The following is a 15211-nucleotide window of genomic DNA, read 5'->3' on the forward strand; positions in this document are numbered from 1 at the left end:
TAGCTGAACAAGAAAACTTAAAATTTTAGAATCATTTATGGTTCAGATGGTAAAGAATCAGCCTGCAATGCAGGAGATGCAAGTTTAATCCCTGGGTCAGGAAAATCCCCTGGAAAATGGAATGGCTATCCACTCTAGTATTCTTACCTGGAAAATCCCATGGACAGAGGAGCCTGATGGGGTGCAATCCATAGGGCTGCAGAGTCGGACAGAGTGACTAACACTAATATGCATATTTAAAAAACTTCCTGAAGGCTGATATGAGACCATTTTACATTTCTGGTTTTGTTTTAAATCTGAAAAACTTAGGAGTTAAATGCCTTCTGCTATTATATTCTAAAAATTTCAATTTTAACTCTTGATACATATGCCAAGTTTTTAAAATAAAATGCCTACACACTTTATGCATCTATGTATGCATTCTCTTTTCCTTCATTTAAGTTTGCTTTATTTTTAAAAATATCATGAGGAATCCTAGTATTTGAATTGAAAAGTGTATATTACTTTCTCTTCTGTGAGGCTTTTTTATTACTCCTCATGAGTCAAGGGAAAAGTCTTTTGTTATTGCCTTTACAAATCAAGAGTATAAAACAAACGCTTAATTGAGCAGATTGATGATTAGATGGAGAAAAATGATGAAAGGAAAGATGCCAGCACAAACAGAATATGGCCATTCATTTTTTCCTCTAAATGAATCAACTACTGCTATGAATGGGGACCTAATACTAATTCTGGCAGCAAACCACCCAGAGCCTCAACCCTCTGCGGAGCCCTATGTCTGTGTGCGGACAGCTTTTTCTCATTTCTCTTGCTAGAATACACCAAGTAGCTCTCTTTCCCTGTTGGCACAGTTACATAACTCTTAAATGAAGGATTATAAACATAGTGGAATACAGGAGACTTTCTCCCACTCTGAACTCTAAATACTCATTCAAAGATGAAAATGCTGTCTCTTAAAGAAACAACACAACTAAACTATAATATGCAGTGTCAGGAGAAATAGCCCTGGCTGTTCCCAGACCTAATTTCTTGGCAATAGTTGGATTAAAAAATTTTTTTAAATAAAAAAGGAAAAAATCTTCAATCCATCTATTCTACTGATATGGACCTGTTTCCATCCTTACCATTACATATGCCTAGACTAGCTCAGTCTTTTGTGTTTAATTGTCTACAACCAAAAGTAACAGAGGTTGTTAAATAAGACATTTGCTGTTTTGAGCAGATATTGCTGAGGTTTTAATTAGCAGCTAATCAGCAGCACAAAACCTCTCAGACACTAAAATGGCAGAAACAAACCCTTCTGAAGTTTTCTAAATCCTTCTTATTGTCATAACAAGATTCCTCCAGTCAAGTACTGGGGGATAAAAAGTAGCACACCATTACTTGTTAAAGACACCCAAGTGAGTCAAAAACCTTGGCTGGCAGTTTACCTGGGCCCAACTACAAATACTCTGTAATAGAAGTGCCACATTTAATTAGCCCTGAAGCAGGGAACAAAGCTCTTTCATTTTAGAAAGTTGGCAAATGGAATTTGGGGGAAAAAAAAAAGCAAACCTCTTACCTTTGGTGGCAATTCGTACACATTGGGTTTTAGTTTCCTGACGGAATAAAAAAAAAGTCAGTTATAAAAAAATGAAAATAGTCAGTTATAGGTAATGTTTCCTATTTCATAAACTACAACTAGTATGAAGATTAATCTGGGGTTATAAATTAGGTTTCCAAGGAATAGAATCACAGCATTAAAGACACTATTTTTTAGATGTTTTCACAGAGATTTCTAAAAAATGTAAAATAACTTTAAAAAACTAGTATTTTCTAAAGACTTAGGTATCTCTGTTTACCTTGTAATGAAACAGGATATCTTGCTAGGACAAACAATCCAGCATTCTATTTGAATTTACTGTACTTTTTGAATGATCATAAAGAAAAATATATTTGCAAAGCTAATACAAATCAGACCCAAATATAAATTTCTTGTTCATTTCATACCTGTAGATTCAGACCAAAGCTGAATACTAGACAGTTTTGCTTTGATTCTAGCATGACTAAGGAGCTAAATGATGAAAGTCATAAAATTGCATCACAGTTGCAGTATATTTCATCTGCTCTTTTTTCTTTTTTAATTTAGGTGCTAGGGATTAAATATTTCTTGGTGGGATTATTTTTCTTCCTCTTGCTAGACAGATGAGATCAGGAAGTTGAAGGAGAAATGGGAAAGGACAAGACATTTCAGAATTTAAAAAAATCTTTTCTCTTCCTTTTGTTTTTAAATGTTGTGGACTGGTAGTAGGAGGGTGAAACACACTTCGAGGTCTGCAGTTTGCTCCTCCAAAATTTAGTTCATTCAGTTTATATCTTTGAATATATATCCTTGAATCCAAGAGGTTGGATGGGATGTTAAAGGCGGTGAACAGAACAGAGGCTATTTGTTTTCAAGATGTGTATGTAACTCCATCTTAGGTAGTTTTATAGACAGATAAACCAAGACTTTATATACTTTCCTCTTAAGCATTTGTTATTTTTAAATTAAAGTAAAGCATTGAGGGAAAAATTAGTAATTAAAAATGAAAATCTGCACTTTTATTATTTAACTTTGACCTAAAGCCTTCACAGTACACTCCAAGAGACTATTTCACAGTACCATAAAGGCTCAAAGGAATTTTGATTTCTTAAAAGCAATTGCTGTTAACTCCATCAGGATTACCGGTCTCTGTTGGTAGAAGCCATGTCAATTTTAATACTTTTTTTCCAAGATAATTGTGAAACATACTATTGCTATTCTGTACTTTGGTTAAACCACATGTAGATATATTAACAATTAGAAGAGAAAATTCATATCAAAGCTTTTAAAGAGTGCCAGAGAAAATTCTTTATAAGTAACAGACATTATTAACACTTTTCTCATACCACAGACCAAGTTACAAAAGTTAATTTGGAATCTCTCACCTCTCTAAAGATGAATACCCAAACACAGAACTATGCTACTTTATACCCAGAATGGAATAAAACTTCTGTGGTTGTCTCTTATTTGAGCAGCCCCATCATGGCAGCGGTACGGAATGATGTGTGGGTAGAAAGTAGGCAGCTGACTCCTACTTACATAAAAATAAACTAGAAGATGAGAAGAGCATTTTTAATCATGAGCAGCCTCTGGCTTTGAAGTACATCTTAGAAGATTCTGGGACATTTTCCTTTCCTTATACTGTAATCCAACCATACAAGTAAGCACAAAAATTAAGTTTTCATTCAAAAGCACCCAGTCAATACCCTAAGTTCTCACGATCCCTTACAGAAATGCAAATAGATTACTATGTCGTGCAATGAAATGATTCCAGGATATAATAGGACTGCTGCAATTGGATATTCCACATCATCTCCCAGGTACCCGTCTCAGGGACTCAATTCCTCAAACCCAGCAATTTCCTATATAGCTACAAAGTACATAATATTGTCATTCTTCTATTGAATTTTAAGTTGTAGAAGGTTTCCATTCTCAATTTTTTTTCTATACCTCCCTGCAAAATATAAATAAATAAAATATGCTTTAGGAAAGAAAATCTTTCAGGAGAACAGCATGAGACATGAAAGCCCAGGTTATTTCCCTACATATGGAACCGCTGGTAGTTTCTAACTTTCTGTTGTTTTTCCCTCTTCAATATTCATTTGGGAGCCGTGGCAGTGTTCAAAAACAACTGTGTCCAAAATGGGAAAAGGAGGGGCCGCCAGGGAACAGAAAACAGACTTCTCTAACCGCACAGCATCCAGCCATCGCCAGGCTGCCTTCTGTTTAGGTTCTGTCAGATCTACCACAGGCGCCCTATTACTTTGTAATCAGAGGATTGTTACCAGTTATTTACTATTTGGCTTGTACCCCCTGAAAACTTTATAAGGGTTTATTAGCCTGCTGTGGAACAAGCATTCTGTTTATCCTGTAGTAAATTTAATCTCCTGAAGTGTGCCACTATTGAGCAAAAAAGACAGAACAATGCCCTATGTTTACAGGGGCTGGAGGCCTGGCAATAGTACACCCATCTTCTCAAATCATTTTACTCACAATTGCTCTTGTGGGCTTTCCTGAAGAGGGCTCAAAGAGAAGCAGTTACTAGGAAACAGGAATCCTATGCAATATAACTGGCATGGAGCCCCACCCCTACAGTAGGCCCCAAACCGTGCATGCTGCTAGGAACAGAAACAACACCCCCTACACACTGAATTTTTTTTTTCTTCCCCTGACAAATGTTACTGAGTATTTATAACATTTGACTGTGGCTAATCCTCAGGGCAGTGAAAAAGCAAAATCTTGGAGGACGCTCACCTTCTCCACACTACTCATGGCTTGGAAATAGATGTTGTATCCTTTGCGTGGAGCCAAAGGGGGGTTCCAAAAGCCCTGATAGGTTCTGTTATCGCCCACTGTGAATGGGGCAGGTTCTGGAAGATTCCCTGGGGGCAGTTCGGCAGCAAAGTAGTATGGTGCACCCCCACTCATGGCGTTCTGGTACGTGACAGGAACCTGGTAGCATTCCATGGCTCCGGTTTCTCTCTTGGTTCGGTGGGGATGCAGTTCCTCCACAACAATCTGATAGGCACTTTTTGGAAAAAGAAAAGGAAAAACAAAGCACACAATTAGAGATTCTAGATACTGAGCTTTCTCAAAAAAAGGAATGGGGTGTTTAATATCAACATGCAATGTTTCAGTCTTTTAAAGTCAGTCTTAACCTCCTGTATTCTGATTTTCAAGCTCATTTGCAGTAAAATAGCATTTCACATGGATTCTGCTTCCCCCAACCCCAATGTAATTACTAAGGACCTGAAAAAAAAGAAAGAAAAGAAAAATCACCATAGAACTCTGCACATTTTTAAATGTTGAGAGATGAGATCCCTTAATAAGGAACCTGACATTAACCAGAGACATATCATACATTAAGTTTTTTGTCTGATATTTTAAAATGTTTAAAGTTAACATTTTCCTTTGAAATCATAGTGTGGAAGGCCTCGCTCCAAGGCTCAACAGAGTGACTGCCTCAGGGCGGGGCTTGAAGCACAGCTTGTGGTTGTCATCACGCTAGAGACAGGATGTGCTGACAGGCTTCTCCACCTCTTGACCTTGCCATGGCATCAACACTGGCTCAGAGCTGTGCAGATCTAAAGCACAAGTGACGTGCTGCAATACGGGCGCAGATGGACAGAAATCTGTCCTCGCCACTGAAATAGACTGCCTCCTTCTTCTAGAGTTGTTAATAATAAAATGTTACAAACTGTAGAAACAGATGGTATTTGGCCTATTAAAGCTCAAACCTAAAGCTTCTAATACCTTTCTTAAAAGTCTTAAAACTTTTCTCTAATAGCTAGTCTTTTACAGAGGAAAGGAGAGAAAATAATTGAACTTTAAAGTAAATATCTATCTCACCACTAATTAAAATTTTAATTCTATTTCTGAAACTGGTATATTAATAATTTTCTCTGTAGGACATTCTTTAGGAAAATATACATTTTTTAGGTAATGTACAAAATTTGAAGGTAATGTACATCTGAGAAAATGGACATTATTAATATGTTGTTGTTTTATTGTATATTACATATATATATAATAAATTTGTAAAAAATATGTAATTTAAATTCCTGACAATTATGAGAGAAAGTACTATGGTCACATATAAATTAAAAATAAATCAGCTGTGTGTAGGGCTGTATGTTTGAATCTTGAGTTTCCAGGCAAATTAGATCATTCTATATAGAGAAAATAGTTGCTATTCAATGAATCGCCAGCAGTAATAGAACATTTTCTTTAATGAACTTCCAAAAAATGAAGGAGAGAGAAAGAGAGAGATAAAAGTTGCATCTAAGACAATAAACATTAAATTCTATGCTAGTTTAGAATCGAGTATAAAAGTTTAACTTAATACACACTCCGTCATACTTACAAACAGGAAAGTTGCACAGATTAAGAGAAAGGAGATTTGTATATTAAAGATTTTCTTTTCCTCCTAATTATTTAAGTTCCCATTTTCCATTAAAACTGTGCTAAGAAACAGGCAGGTTGGTATCAATCTCCTTTCCTTTAGAAATAGGACAGAAATTGTACTAATGTCAGAAATTGAGATTTGAGAAAGTTAACTAAGGCAGAATTCTATGTTATTTGAAATTATTTCCGTATACCTCTGCCAAGTTGGGTCTCTAAGCTCCAAGGAATGCTATTGACAAGATACATGCTCTCTGAGGGGTATGTGGAGCAGGCACTTGTCAATTTTAAAATACGGGGAAACATAAGCATAGCCCTTGGAGAGCGAGAGAGAGAGAAGATCATAGCTGACACATGTTATGTTAAGCAAGCCTAGTCTTTTCTTTTTCTGCTTATTTTCAATTTAGAATCCATATTTATATGTTATACATCTGTATATCCTATGGATACATTCATATATATGGATAAACTCACATATGCATACTACTCGAATAAATCTAACCTTATATTCTTATCCTAATGGACAATATTGATAATTACCCAACCTTGTTAATCTTTAACTTAATCTTTAAAAATAAATTCCTTGTTAATTAGCCCACATCTCTAGAAAAATCCAGAACATCTAGTGAACATTCAGTCTTAACTAATTCTATTAAACTGACACAGGTTGTACAATCCAAATTAAAGAACTTCACAAACGACAGCTTGTCTCTTCAGATCTATTAAGAACAAAAGCAAACTGCTGATGTTGGAGAGGAATAAGAGAAGACAAGTCTGCTCTTTGGGAAAGATCTCATTGAACTTGAGATGGAGCTCTAAACTAAAATTATAAAGTTCATTTTTAAAATAAATTTTCTTATCTTCCTTGTTCAATTTGTCTGAGTAGGCTGTTCTTTAACCATATACTCCTCATTTTTCTAAAGTTGTTTTTTCCCTGATACTTATTTATCACTACAAATTAATTAAAGGGCAGAAAGTAAGAAATAAGAAATCAAATTAAAAGTTATTTGACTGATTACATGAAATTGGCCTATGCTCTTTCATTCTTGTGGTGTCTAATTACCTAACGGTACTTAAGTCTAGCTAGATCTAAATATTACTTGAGTTTAGTACTCTGGCAATTTTAAATATTCCAAAGCCACATGAATAATTTTATTCACTCTTCCTATATTTCATATTTCCCCATTCTTCTTAATTACATTTTAAAAATATTTCTATAATTAGGTTAAAATCAATATACTGACATCATGAATCTACTCAACACTCAAAATATGATTTCTTTATGGTAAAAAACTAAGGATGATTTCATTATACTATACTTTAATTTGATTAAACATTGGTATGGCATCATTTTTAGTTTTTTAGGAGGCTAAATAATGACTTCTTTCACACAACTTCCCTTCAGCTGTAAGACTTTATAAGGATTTTTGCCATTAACTCAAAGCAATTATATGATAGACATGGTAGATATTCTTCCTGATTTAACGCTTAAAAATGTTGGATATGAACGCAAAGTCACCTTTGCCTTCCATGGATTTTTTTTTAACCCATTAGTAAGTAAACCCTCTGTGATTCTGATTTAAGTTTTAGCTTATATGATTTCTAGGTGATACCAAGTCACAAAGTATACAGTGTATACTTCCTCATTTTTTAATTGAAAATGTCTCCTTAAAGCTTTAGGAGAAATTCCCTAGCTCCAATGTTTTACAATTCCTCTAACCAACAAACCTCCCAGATCTCATAGCCACCATCATTCCTATTGACTGCCCCAGTGCCAACATTCTGATAATCCACAGAGTAAAGACTTTTTTTTTTTTTTTTTTAGAGTAAAGGCTTAATTACCATATTTTAAAATTAATTTTTATTGGAGTATAGTTGCTTTACATAATTATCATTTTGATGTCCGTTACATTTCCTGCTCCGCATCTCTTCACTTCTTAACCGTGCAAAGCACGTCTCTCACGACTTTCCTATTTCTGTAAGAGGAACTACTAGTTTAAGAATCAACAAAGCTCAAAATGTTGGCATTAATGTTAACAAATTTTATTTTAAATCATGTTCTAGCTCCCTTGCAATATACGATTTCTTCTCATCTCAATTGCTTCCATCCTTAGGGAAGTATTGATAACTTTATGATCATGTTACTGGCCTAGTTTCCTTGCCTTCCTTTCTCCATCATGTAATCTAGGCACCCACCTATCTAGCCACCGATTCAGTCAGTTATTTTTTGAATATTCTCTATATACCATGAGCGTCCATGGAGAAGGCAAAAGAGAATTATTTTCAATACTGCTGATATTTTGCTCAAACACCACTTTGAACATTAACTACATTTCTCTAACATTCCATTTTGTCAAAATTATGTGATGCTCTCCCACTGTCAAAATCTGTACTCATTATACTGGGGTTAATACCTTACCACATTCTTCTATCTCCATCTTGCTCTCACTACCTTCAAATACACATTATCCAATTCAAACTTGTGTCACCATTGTTACCTAAACATTTGCGAAATAATCATTAAGTTAAAACAACATCTATTTGATTCTACTTGGACCATAAGACCTGTGTACTCATGAAATGGGGGAAAAGTGCTATGTCCATCTTTGCTTAAATTTCAAAGCATTTTTATCTGGAATTCAAATAAGTTTTCTTGTGTGACACTGGTGGGAAAATTCAGGTGCAATTATTTAATCTCTTTAAAATTCTGGGATGAAATGAAATATTCTGCAGATGAAGGAAGAGGGTAGTCATAATGTTTCAACTTGTGTATAAGTGACCAACTGACCCAGGGAGTAACTCTAATATACAAGGTTTGAACTCCAGCTAAACCCAGTTCTGTATTTTGATCTGTATTCCTGTTAAGCTATCTTGAGTGCTAAGCCACTTCAGTTCTGTCTGACTCTTTGTGACCCCATGGACTGTAGCCTGCCAGGCTCCTCTGTCCATGACTCTCCAGGCAAGGATACTGCAGTGGGTTGCCATGCCCTCCTCCAGAGGATCTTCCTGACCCAGGGATCAAATCCACATCTCTTATGCCTCCTGCACTGGCAGGTGGGATTTTTACCACTGGCACCACCTGGGAAGCCCATTAAGCTATCACTGAGCATCAGATAATTTCTTTTTCTAATATAATTGTGGGGAAAATGATGGTTTTGATGGCATTTCATGACTATGTCCTAATTATCTAACTTAAAATATATGGTACTTAATATTCTAAAATGCAAGAATAGGTTTTGCCTACAAAATAAACATTTAGTTATACCTTAGAATAGATAGTTTCTTGCCAGCTTAAAACTGGCTGAGCTTATATTTGGAAAAAGGTGTGATAAAACACATATTCATTTATTACATCTTACAACAAACTGAATTCACCACTGAGGAACTCTTCTCTTGTGCTTTTGCAACATTTCACTGCTATTTTCATTATTTGAAAACACAGCTACATTGGGTCAGTCTTTTAATAACTGGGACATTCTATGAATTCTAATTTATAATTATATCTACTCAGGTTAAAATCTGAATTCATTTCAGAAATATATAAAATGCTTTAGAAAAAAATAAATTATGCGTTCTAGGGAAATGATTCCAAATGTTGGTAATATTAATTTTGAATCATAGTAATGATTGTCAAGTAATGACAGTTTTAAGGCTAGATCTCAAAAAGTTGGTGAGGAGATTCAAAGGACTAGTTAAGTCAAGCAGCAACTTTCAAGCTTTAGAATGATTGTGCTTGTCGTTCATTTGTGTCCGAATTTTTGTGACCCAGTGGACTGTAGACCACCAGGCTCCTCTGTCCATGGGATTCTCTAGGCAAAAATACTGGAGTGGGTGGCCATTCTCTTCTCCAGGGGATTTTCCCAACCCAGTGATTGAACCTAGGTCTCCTGCATTGCAGGCAAATTCTTTACTGTCTCAGCCACCAGGGAAGCCCATTAGAATAATATATATTCAAAAATTAATTTTGTCAAAGAATCATACTTGTTAGAACTGCACTATACAAATTTTACTTTAGTGTATGGACACAGTCTTAATGAATACTGAAGAATAAAGTGGTTGGTGATACTAAGTTCTGCATTATTTAGGACAAGACTTTTCACTGGGGTATACATTATTTGTTCACAAATATAATGCAAATATAATGGTAAGTAAATGCAAATAAAGTCAAAGAAAGACTTGTGACTTAGATACATATATTCAAAAATTCAACAAAGTCCGTGAACATCAACTATGAGCAAAAAGATTTACAAGGATGAAGACCCCTCTCATTGCAGACACAGATTGTCCATGACAAATCTGGGCAAAGGTCTGTGCTCTGTTGCGATTGTTTTATTTGGTTTACAATGCTTAGCACAGTGCCTTGCACATAATACGTGGTCAATTAATATTTGTATAATAATTTCATTAAATTAATAAAGAGCTTAGGCTACATTATGTGGCACTATTGTGCAATAATAATAATATACTATGTGTGCAACTTACATTAAGTAGAGCTGAGTTCACTCAAATATAACTCTAAAAAGGCAGCTCATTTAAACAACAGTAGTAGAACTGAACAAGTATAAAGTAAATTTTATCACAGGTAGAAGATGTGAATAACTCTGATTACTTGTCAATAGTAAAAGATGTTGAATGCAGACATTTTCTCTTTCTTCTTTGGATCAGAAATCAGAGTTCCTCACAGATCACTCATTCATGAAGAATATTATAGACTTTGCATTTTCAAGTATCCAGTGCCTCTATTACAAATGTATCCGATCATCTCTTTTTTCTCTGCTGTGGTATTACTGTGACTTTTAGCCAGACATGAGGTAAGGGTTTCCTTTATGGACTCAGGTTCCTTTATCAATATTTTCTTTTTTAATTAACAAACATATTTCTTCCTTTCCAGTGATACAGGATTATTTACATGGTTAATATGTGCCCATAAGGTCAAGTGTGTCATATAATGCACAAAGATTAATATTTTATGAATATGTAAACAACTTGAGATGACTCAATTATGATATACCTGCAATGGTTTCTGTGCCTTGATTTATTTCTCCAGAAAAGGATATAAACAAAAATACCCAACAAATCTACAAGTTTCAAATGGAAACCTACTAAAGTTTTGTACATTTATCTAATTACAAATACACAGGAATTAAAATCATTGAAATAATTTCACTCAATCCATGAAACTAACATGGCTCATAATTTCTTCAAGATGAGGATAATATGTGGGAGGTTTTAATACTAGATAGTTAAGTTAAATGGCAAATTGAATTTTAATATTTACTATGAAATTTCCAATAAGCAATAATTTAGGAATTAAAAGGTTACATAAGCCACATTCATTTTAACTATTCTCCTTTTATTTCCTAAAAGTTTCCTATTTTTCAATCATATTTATGAAAATATATTATTATTATGTAATCTATATTATTCGGAGAAGGCAATGGCACCCTACTCCAGTACTTTTGCTGGAAAATCCCATGGATGGAGGAGCCTGGTAGGCTGCAGTCCATGGGGTCATGAAGAGTCGGACACGACTGAGCGACTTCACTTTCACTTTTCACTTTCATGCATTGGAGAAGGAAATGGCAACCCACTCCAGTGTTCTTGCCTGGAGAATCCCAGGGATGGGGGAGCCTGGTGGCTGCCGTCTATGGGGTCACACAGAGTCGGACACGACTGAAGTGACTTAGCATAGCATAGCATAGCAATCTATATTATTATTCAATCTATAATTTCACTCATGTGGAATTTATTCATAACAGATTTAATACAACGGACAGGGGTTATTTTCTCACTCTATTCTTGACAAATACCTTCAAAGCTCGTATACCACAGATACCAACAGAGGAAGGGAAACGAAATGGGGCTAGAGAAAGAAAAAATTCAAAGAACAATGCTCTTAAATCAAACAGTACAGAGAGGTGAATGGTTCAGTTCATGAATATCTCAAAATCCCCTTAGAATTTTACTCTTAAAAATCTCTTCATAGGTTTGACCAAAAAAACAAACAAACACAAACAAAACAAAAATAAAACCATTCTGATACGAGCTGTCAAATGAACTTCTCTTAAAGATGAACCACTATATTGGCTGCTGAATGGCTGTGAGAAAACATCTGTTCTCCTGGCTGTTTTCCCTCTGACTACGGTTTTCCCCTCTTACCTGATAGGTGCACCTTTCGCCTGTGCTGGCCTCAACAAGACTGTTATCGTGGTGGCAGTTTCATTGAGAGAGGCATCAATTCCTTCGTAGTCAGGTAAAGTTGGAGCTGATAAATGATTAATGAAGGGGAAAGTTTCAATCAATAAACAAGAATATATCATAGTTCAAACTGAATAAATGATCCTGATCCAACCAGTCCATCCTAAAGGAAATAAGTCCTGAATTTTCATTGGAAGGACTGATGCTGAAGCTGAAGCTCCAATACTTTGGTCACCTGATGAGAAGAGCTGACTCATTTGAAAAGACCCTGATGCTGGGAAAGACTGAAGGTGGGAGGAGAAGGGGATGACAGAGGATGAGATAGTTGGATGGCATCGGTGATGGGCATGAGTTTGAGTAAACTCCAGGAGTTAGTCATGGACAGGGAGGCCTGGTGTGCTGCAGTCCATGGGGTCACAAAGTGTCGGACAGGCGACTGAGCGACTGAACTGAATGAAGGAAAAAATCAATTTAATGCTTAAAATTAAACTATACCTTAACAAATGCCACTGAATGTTAACTCTGAGAACCTAAAGCAGCAGAAGATAAGAAGACTTGTTAAATTTTAAATTATAATCTGCAACTTGTGACACACACTCCAAACATTTTATGAATATGTTTTAACTTCTAGGTTCCTGAGATCTTGAAACCAGCATTGATGGGATGGGAGGAAGGTGTTAATAGCATAGACTCTGGGGAGTTCCGGTAATGGAGTTGCACATGGAGATGTGGAGACAGAAATGGCAGGAAGTTAGGTAAAAGGCTGCCTCGGGAGGTGGTGCTGCTTCGACCTAAAGGTTGTGGAATGACCTAACATTGATCTTGATCACTTTCACCACTGTGGTCACAATAGAGACATATCTAGAAAGTATGCTGAACGGAAATGAGCACTTTGGCTGTTAATTTCCAAGAATTAGTGCTCTCGCTGTCAGATTCTTAAAAAGAAGAAATCTAAATTTTTTCAAAATATTTGATAATTTTGGGGGGTAAGGAGGCTTCCTAATCCTGAACTGGGTGAATAACCTTAAATGGCTTTTGATCATTTCCATGCAGAAAGACGTTTAAGGGAGGATATGACCAGTGAAATATGTACATTACCAGAAAAACTATGAACAAATGGTATCTAATAAAAAGTTTAAAGTATTGCATTCACTCATTGAACATTTACTGAATACTTACTATGTGTTAAACTTTACAAGAAGTGCTATAAATATAGAAGTAAATGAAGCATGGTTTTTGACATTTATAGAGTTAAAAGTAGGTATTCAGATTTATCAAGAGTGACAGTCTCATAAACACCAAAAAATTATAGAAGAATTTAGGTGACCAAAATAGGAGACAGTTAGACAGTGGTTCTCAGACTAGGGAGATCAGAAACTTCTGGAGAGCTCTTAAAATAAAAATGCAGAATGCTGTCCCATTTGTCTACCGTTTCTGATTCAGAAAGTCTGGGGAGGGCCCTGATAATGTACATTTCTAGGACATTTTAATTTGAAGTTGATGCTGGGGGACCACACTCTTCTAAACTAGTGCTGGGAACCTGGAAGATAAAACAGAGAGGACTTCACTATTTAGGCAGTGCTTAAGCTGAATATTAAAAGAAGAGTAAAAGCTCATCAGAAAGAGAGAACATGGGAAAAATATACCAGAGATAAAAAAACAGAATATATGAAGATACCATTATGTGAAAGGACACGGACAATACAATAGTTTGCTGTGAATGGAACTTTGGATTTATGGATAGGAATGAAAGTGAAGTCACTCAGTCGTGTCCGACTCTGCGATCCCGTGGACTGTAGCCCACCAGGCTCCTCTGTCCATGGGATTCTCCAGGCAAGAATACTGGAGTGGGGTGCCATCGCCTTCTCCAGGGGATCTTCCCAACCCAGGGATCGAACCCGGGTCTCCTGCATTGCAGGCAGACGCTTTACCCTCTGAGCCACCAGGGAAGCCCATGGATAGGAGAAAAGGATGAAGAGGGCCATAAAATGAAGTGCCACAAATGCTAATCATGTAAAAATATCATAGTAGGCATAATACAGTAAATATTATATATTAGATTTTGAAAAAAATTAAGAAAGAAATAAATGTTGTACAGAGATCAATAGAAAAACAAAAAAAACACAGGAGCAAGGTAAGTCTAAGGGTAAGAGTGCTTCTTAGAAAGACATGTCGATGACAGCTTTAATACAATCCAGATGGAGAGGTAGGAATGGTGACATGAGAGAGAGGCAAGGCATCTGGGAGTTATTTAGGAAGCAGAATAAACAGACTAAATAGGTACAAATGTATATGAGTATTATATTACATATGTGTGCATATCACATGTGCACTATACATACACACACATATGCATAAATCATACTGAGAAGCATCATGCCTCCAATACCTCAATTTCACTCTAAATTGTTTTTAAATTGCTAAAGGATAGAATTACTAGACTCAAGGGATAAATTACTTTAAAAGTTCAAGTACACCTGGGAACCACACTAACCATAAATTTCATTAGCCTTAGCTTGATTATTATGTGTTCCCAAGATATAGTGATTGTAACCAAGTTTTAAAGTTCAAACCAAATATCCATGTACTGAATTGTTTTGCTCCGTAGAAATATAATAAAAATGAACATGGAAGAACAAAAAGAATTTATAAACTTTTGATTTCAATCATGACTAACTATATTAAAGATTCAAAAAATGACGTGAATTACACTCAGTGTATTTGTGATTCTTTAGGATATGCTATTACAAACCAATTCTGTTTGCACTTTATTCATTTCATACCTGAGATATTGGTGGTCACATTGATGGCTGTGGCTGGCCCAAAACCTTTGACAGTGCTGGCTCTTATGAAAAACTGGTAGGTGGTCCCAGGATGGAGATGCATGAAGACATGGTGTGTACTGTTCCATAAATTTGATACAGTCTGGGGAGGTCCAGCCACAGGAACTGCAGGATCAAATGATCTTATGCTGCTGTAACTGACCTGTTTTAAGAAATATTATTTCCTATTACATATCCAATACATATCATAATACATTCTAAAAAAAAA

The 15211-nt window shown here is 35.7% G+C and overlaps 1 protein-coding gene across 6 annotated transcripts in view; it reads right to left on the bottom strand.

Moving 5' to 3' along the window:
• PTPRK (protein tyrosine phosphatase receptor type K) overlaps positions 1 to 15211 on the bottom strand; it is a 612566-nt gene that overhangs the window by 103369 nt on the left and 493986 nt on the right. For all 6 annotated transcript variants that reach the window (XM_070795548.1, XM_070795550.1, XM_070795547.1 and 3 more), the window contains exons 10-13: positions 14944 to 15145; positions 12122 to 12227; positions 4316 to 4589; positions 1562 to 1598 (exon numbers count right to left, since the gene is read on the bottom strand). In XM_070795548.1, coding sequence (XP_070651649.1) covers positions 1562 to 1598; positions 4316 to 4589; positions 12122 to 12227; positions 14944 to 15145 — 619 coding nt within the window. The remainder of the gene's footprint in view (positions 1 to 1561; positions 1599 to 4315; positions 4590 to 12121; positions 12228 to 14943; positions 15146 to 15211) is intronic.

Source organism: Bos indicus, chromosome 9 (genome assembly GCF_029378745.1).
Source record: "Bos indicus isolate NIAB-ARS_2022 breed Sahiwal x Tharparkar chromosome 9, NIAB-ARS_B.indTharparkar_mat_pri_1.0, whole genome shotgun sequence".
Lineage (NCBI taxonomy): Eukaryota > Metazoa > Chordata > Mammalia > Artiodactyla > Bovidae > Bos > Bos indicus.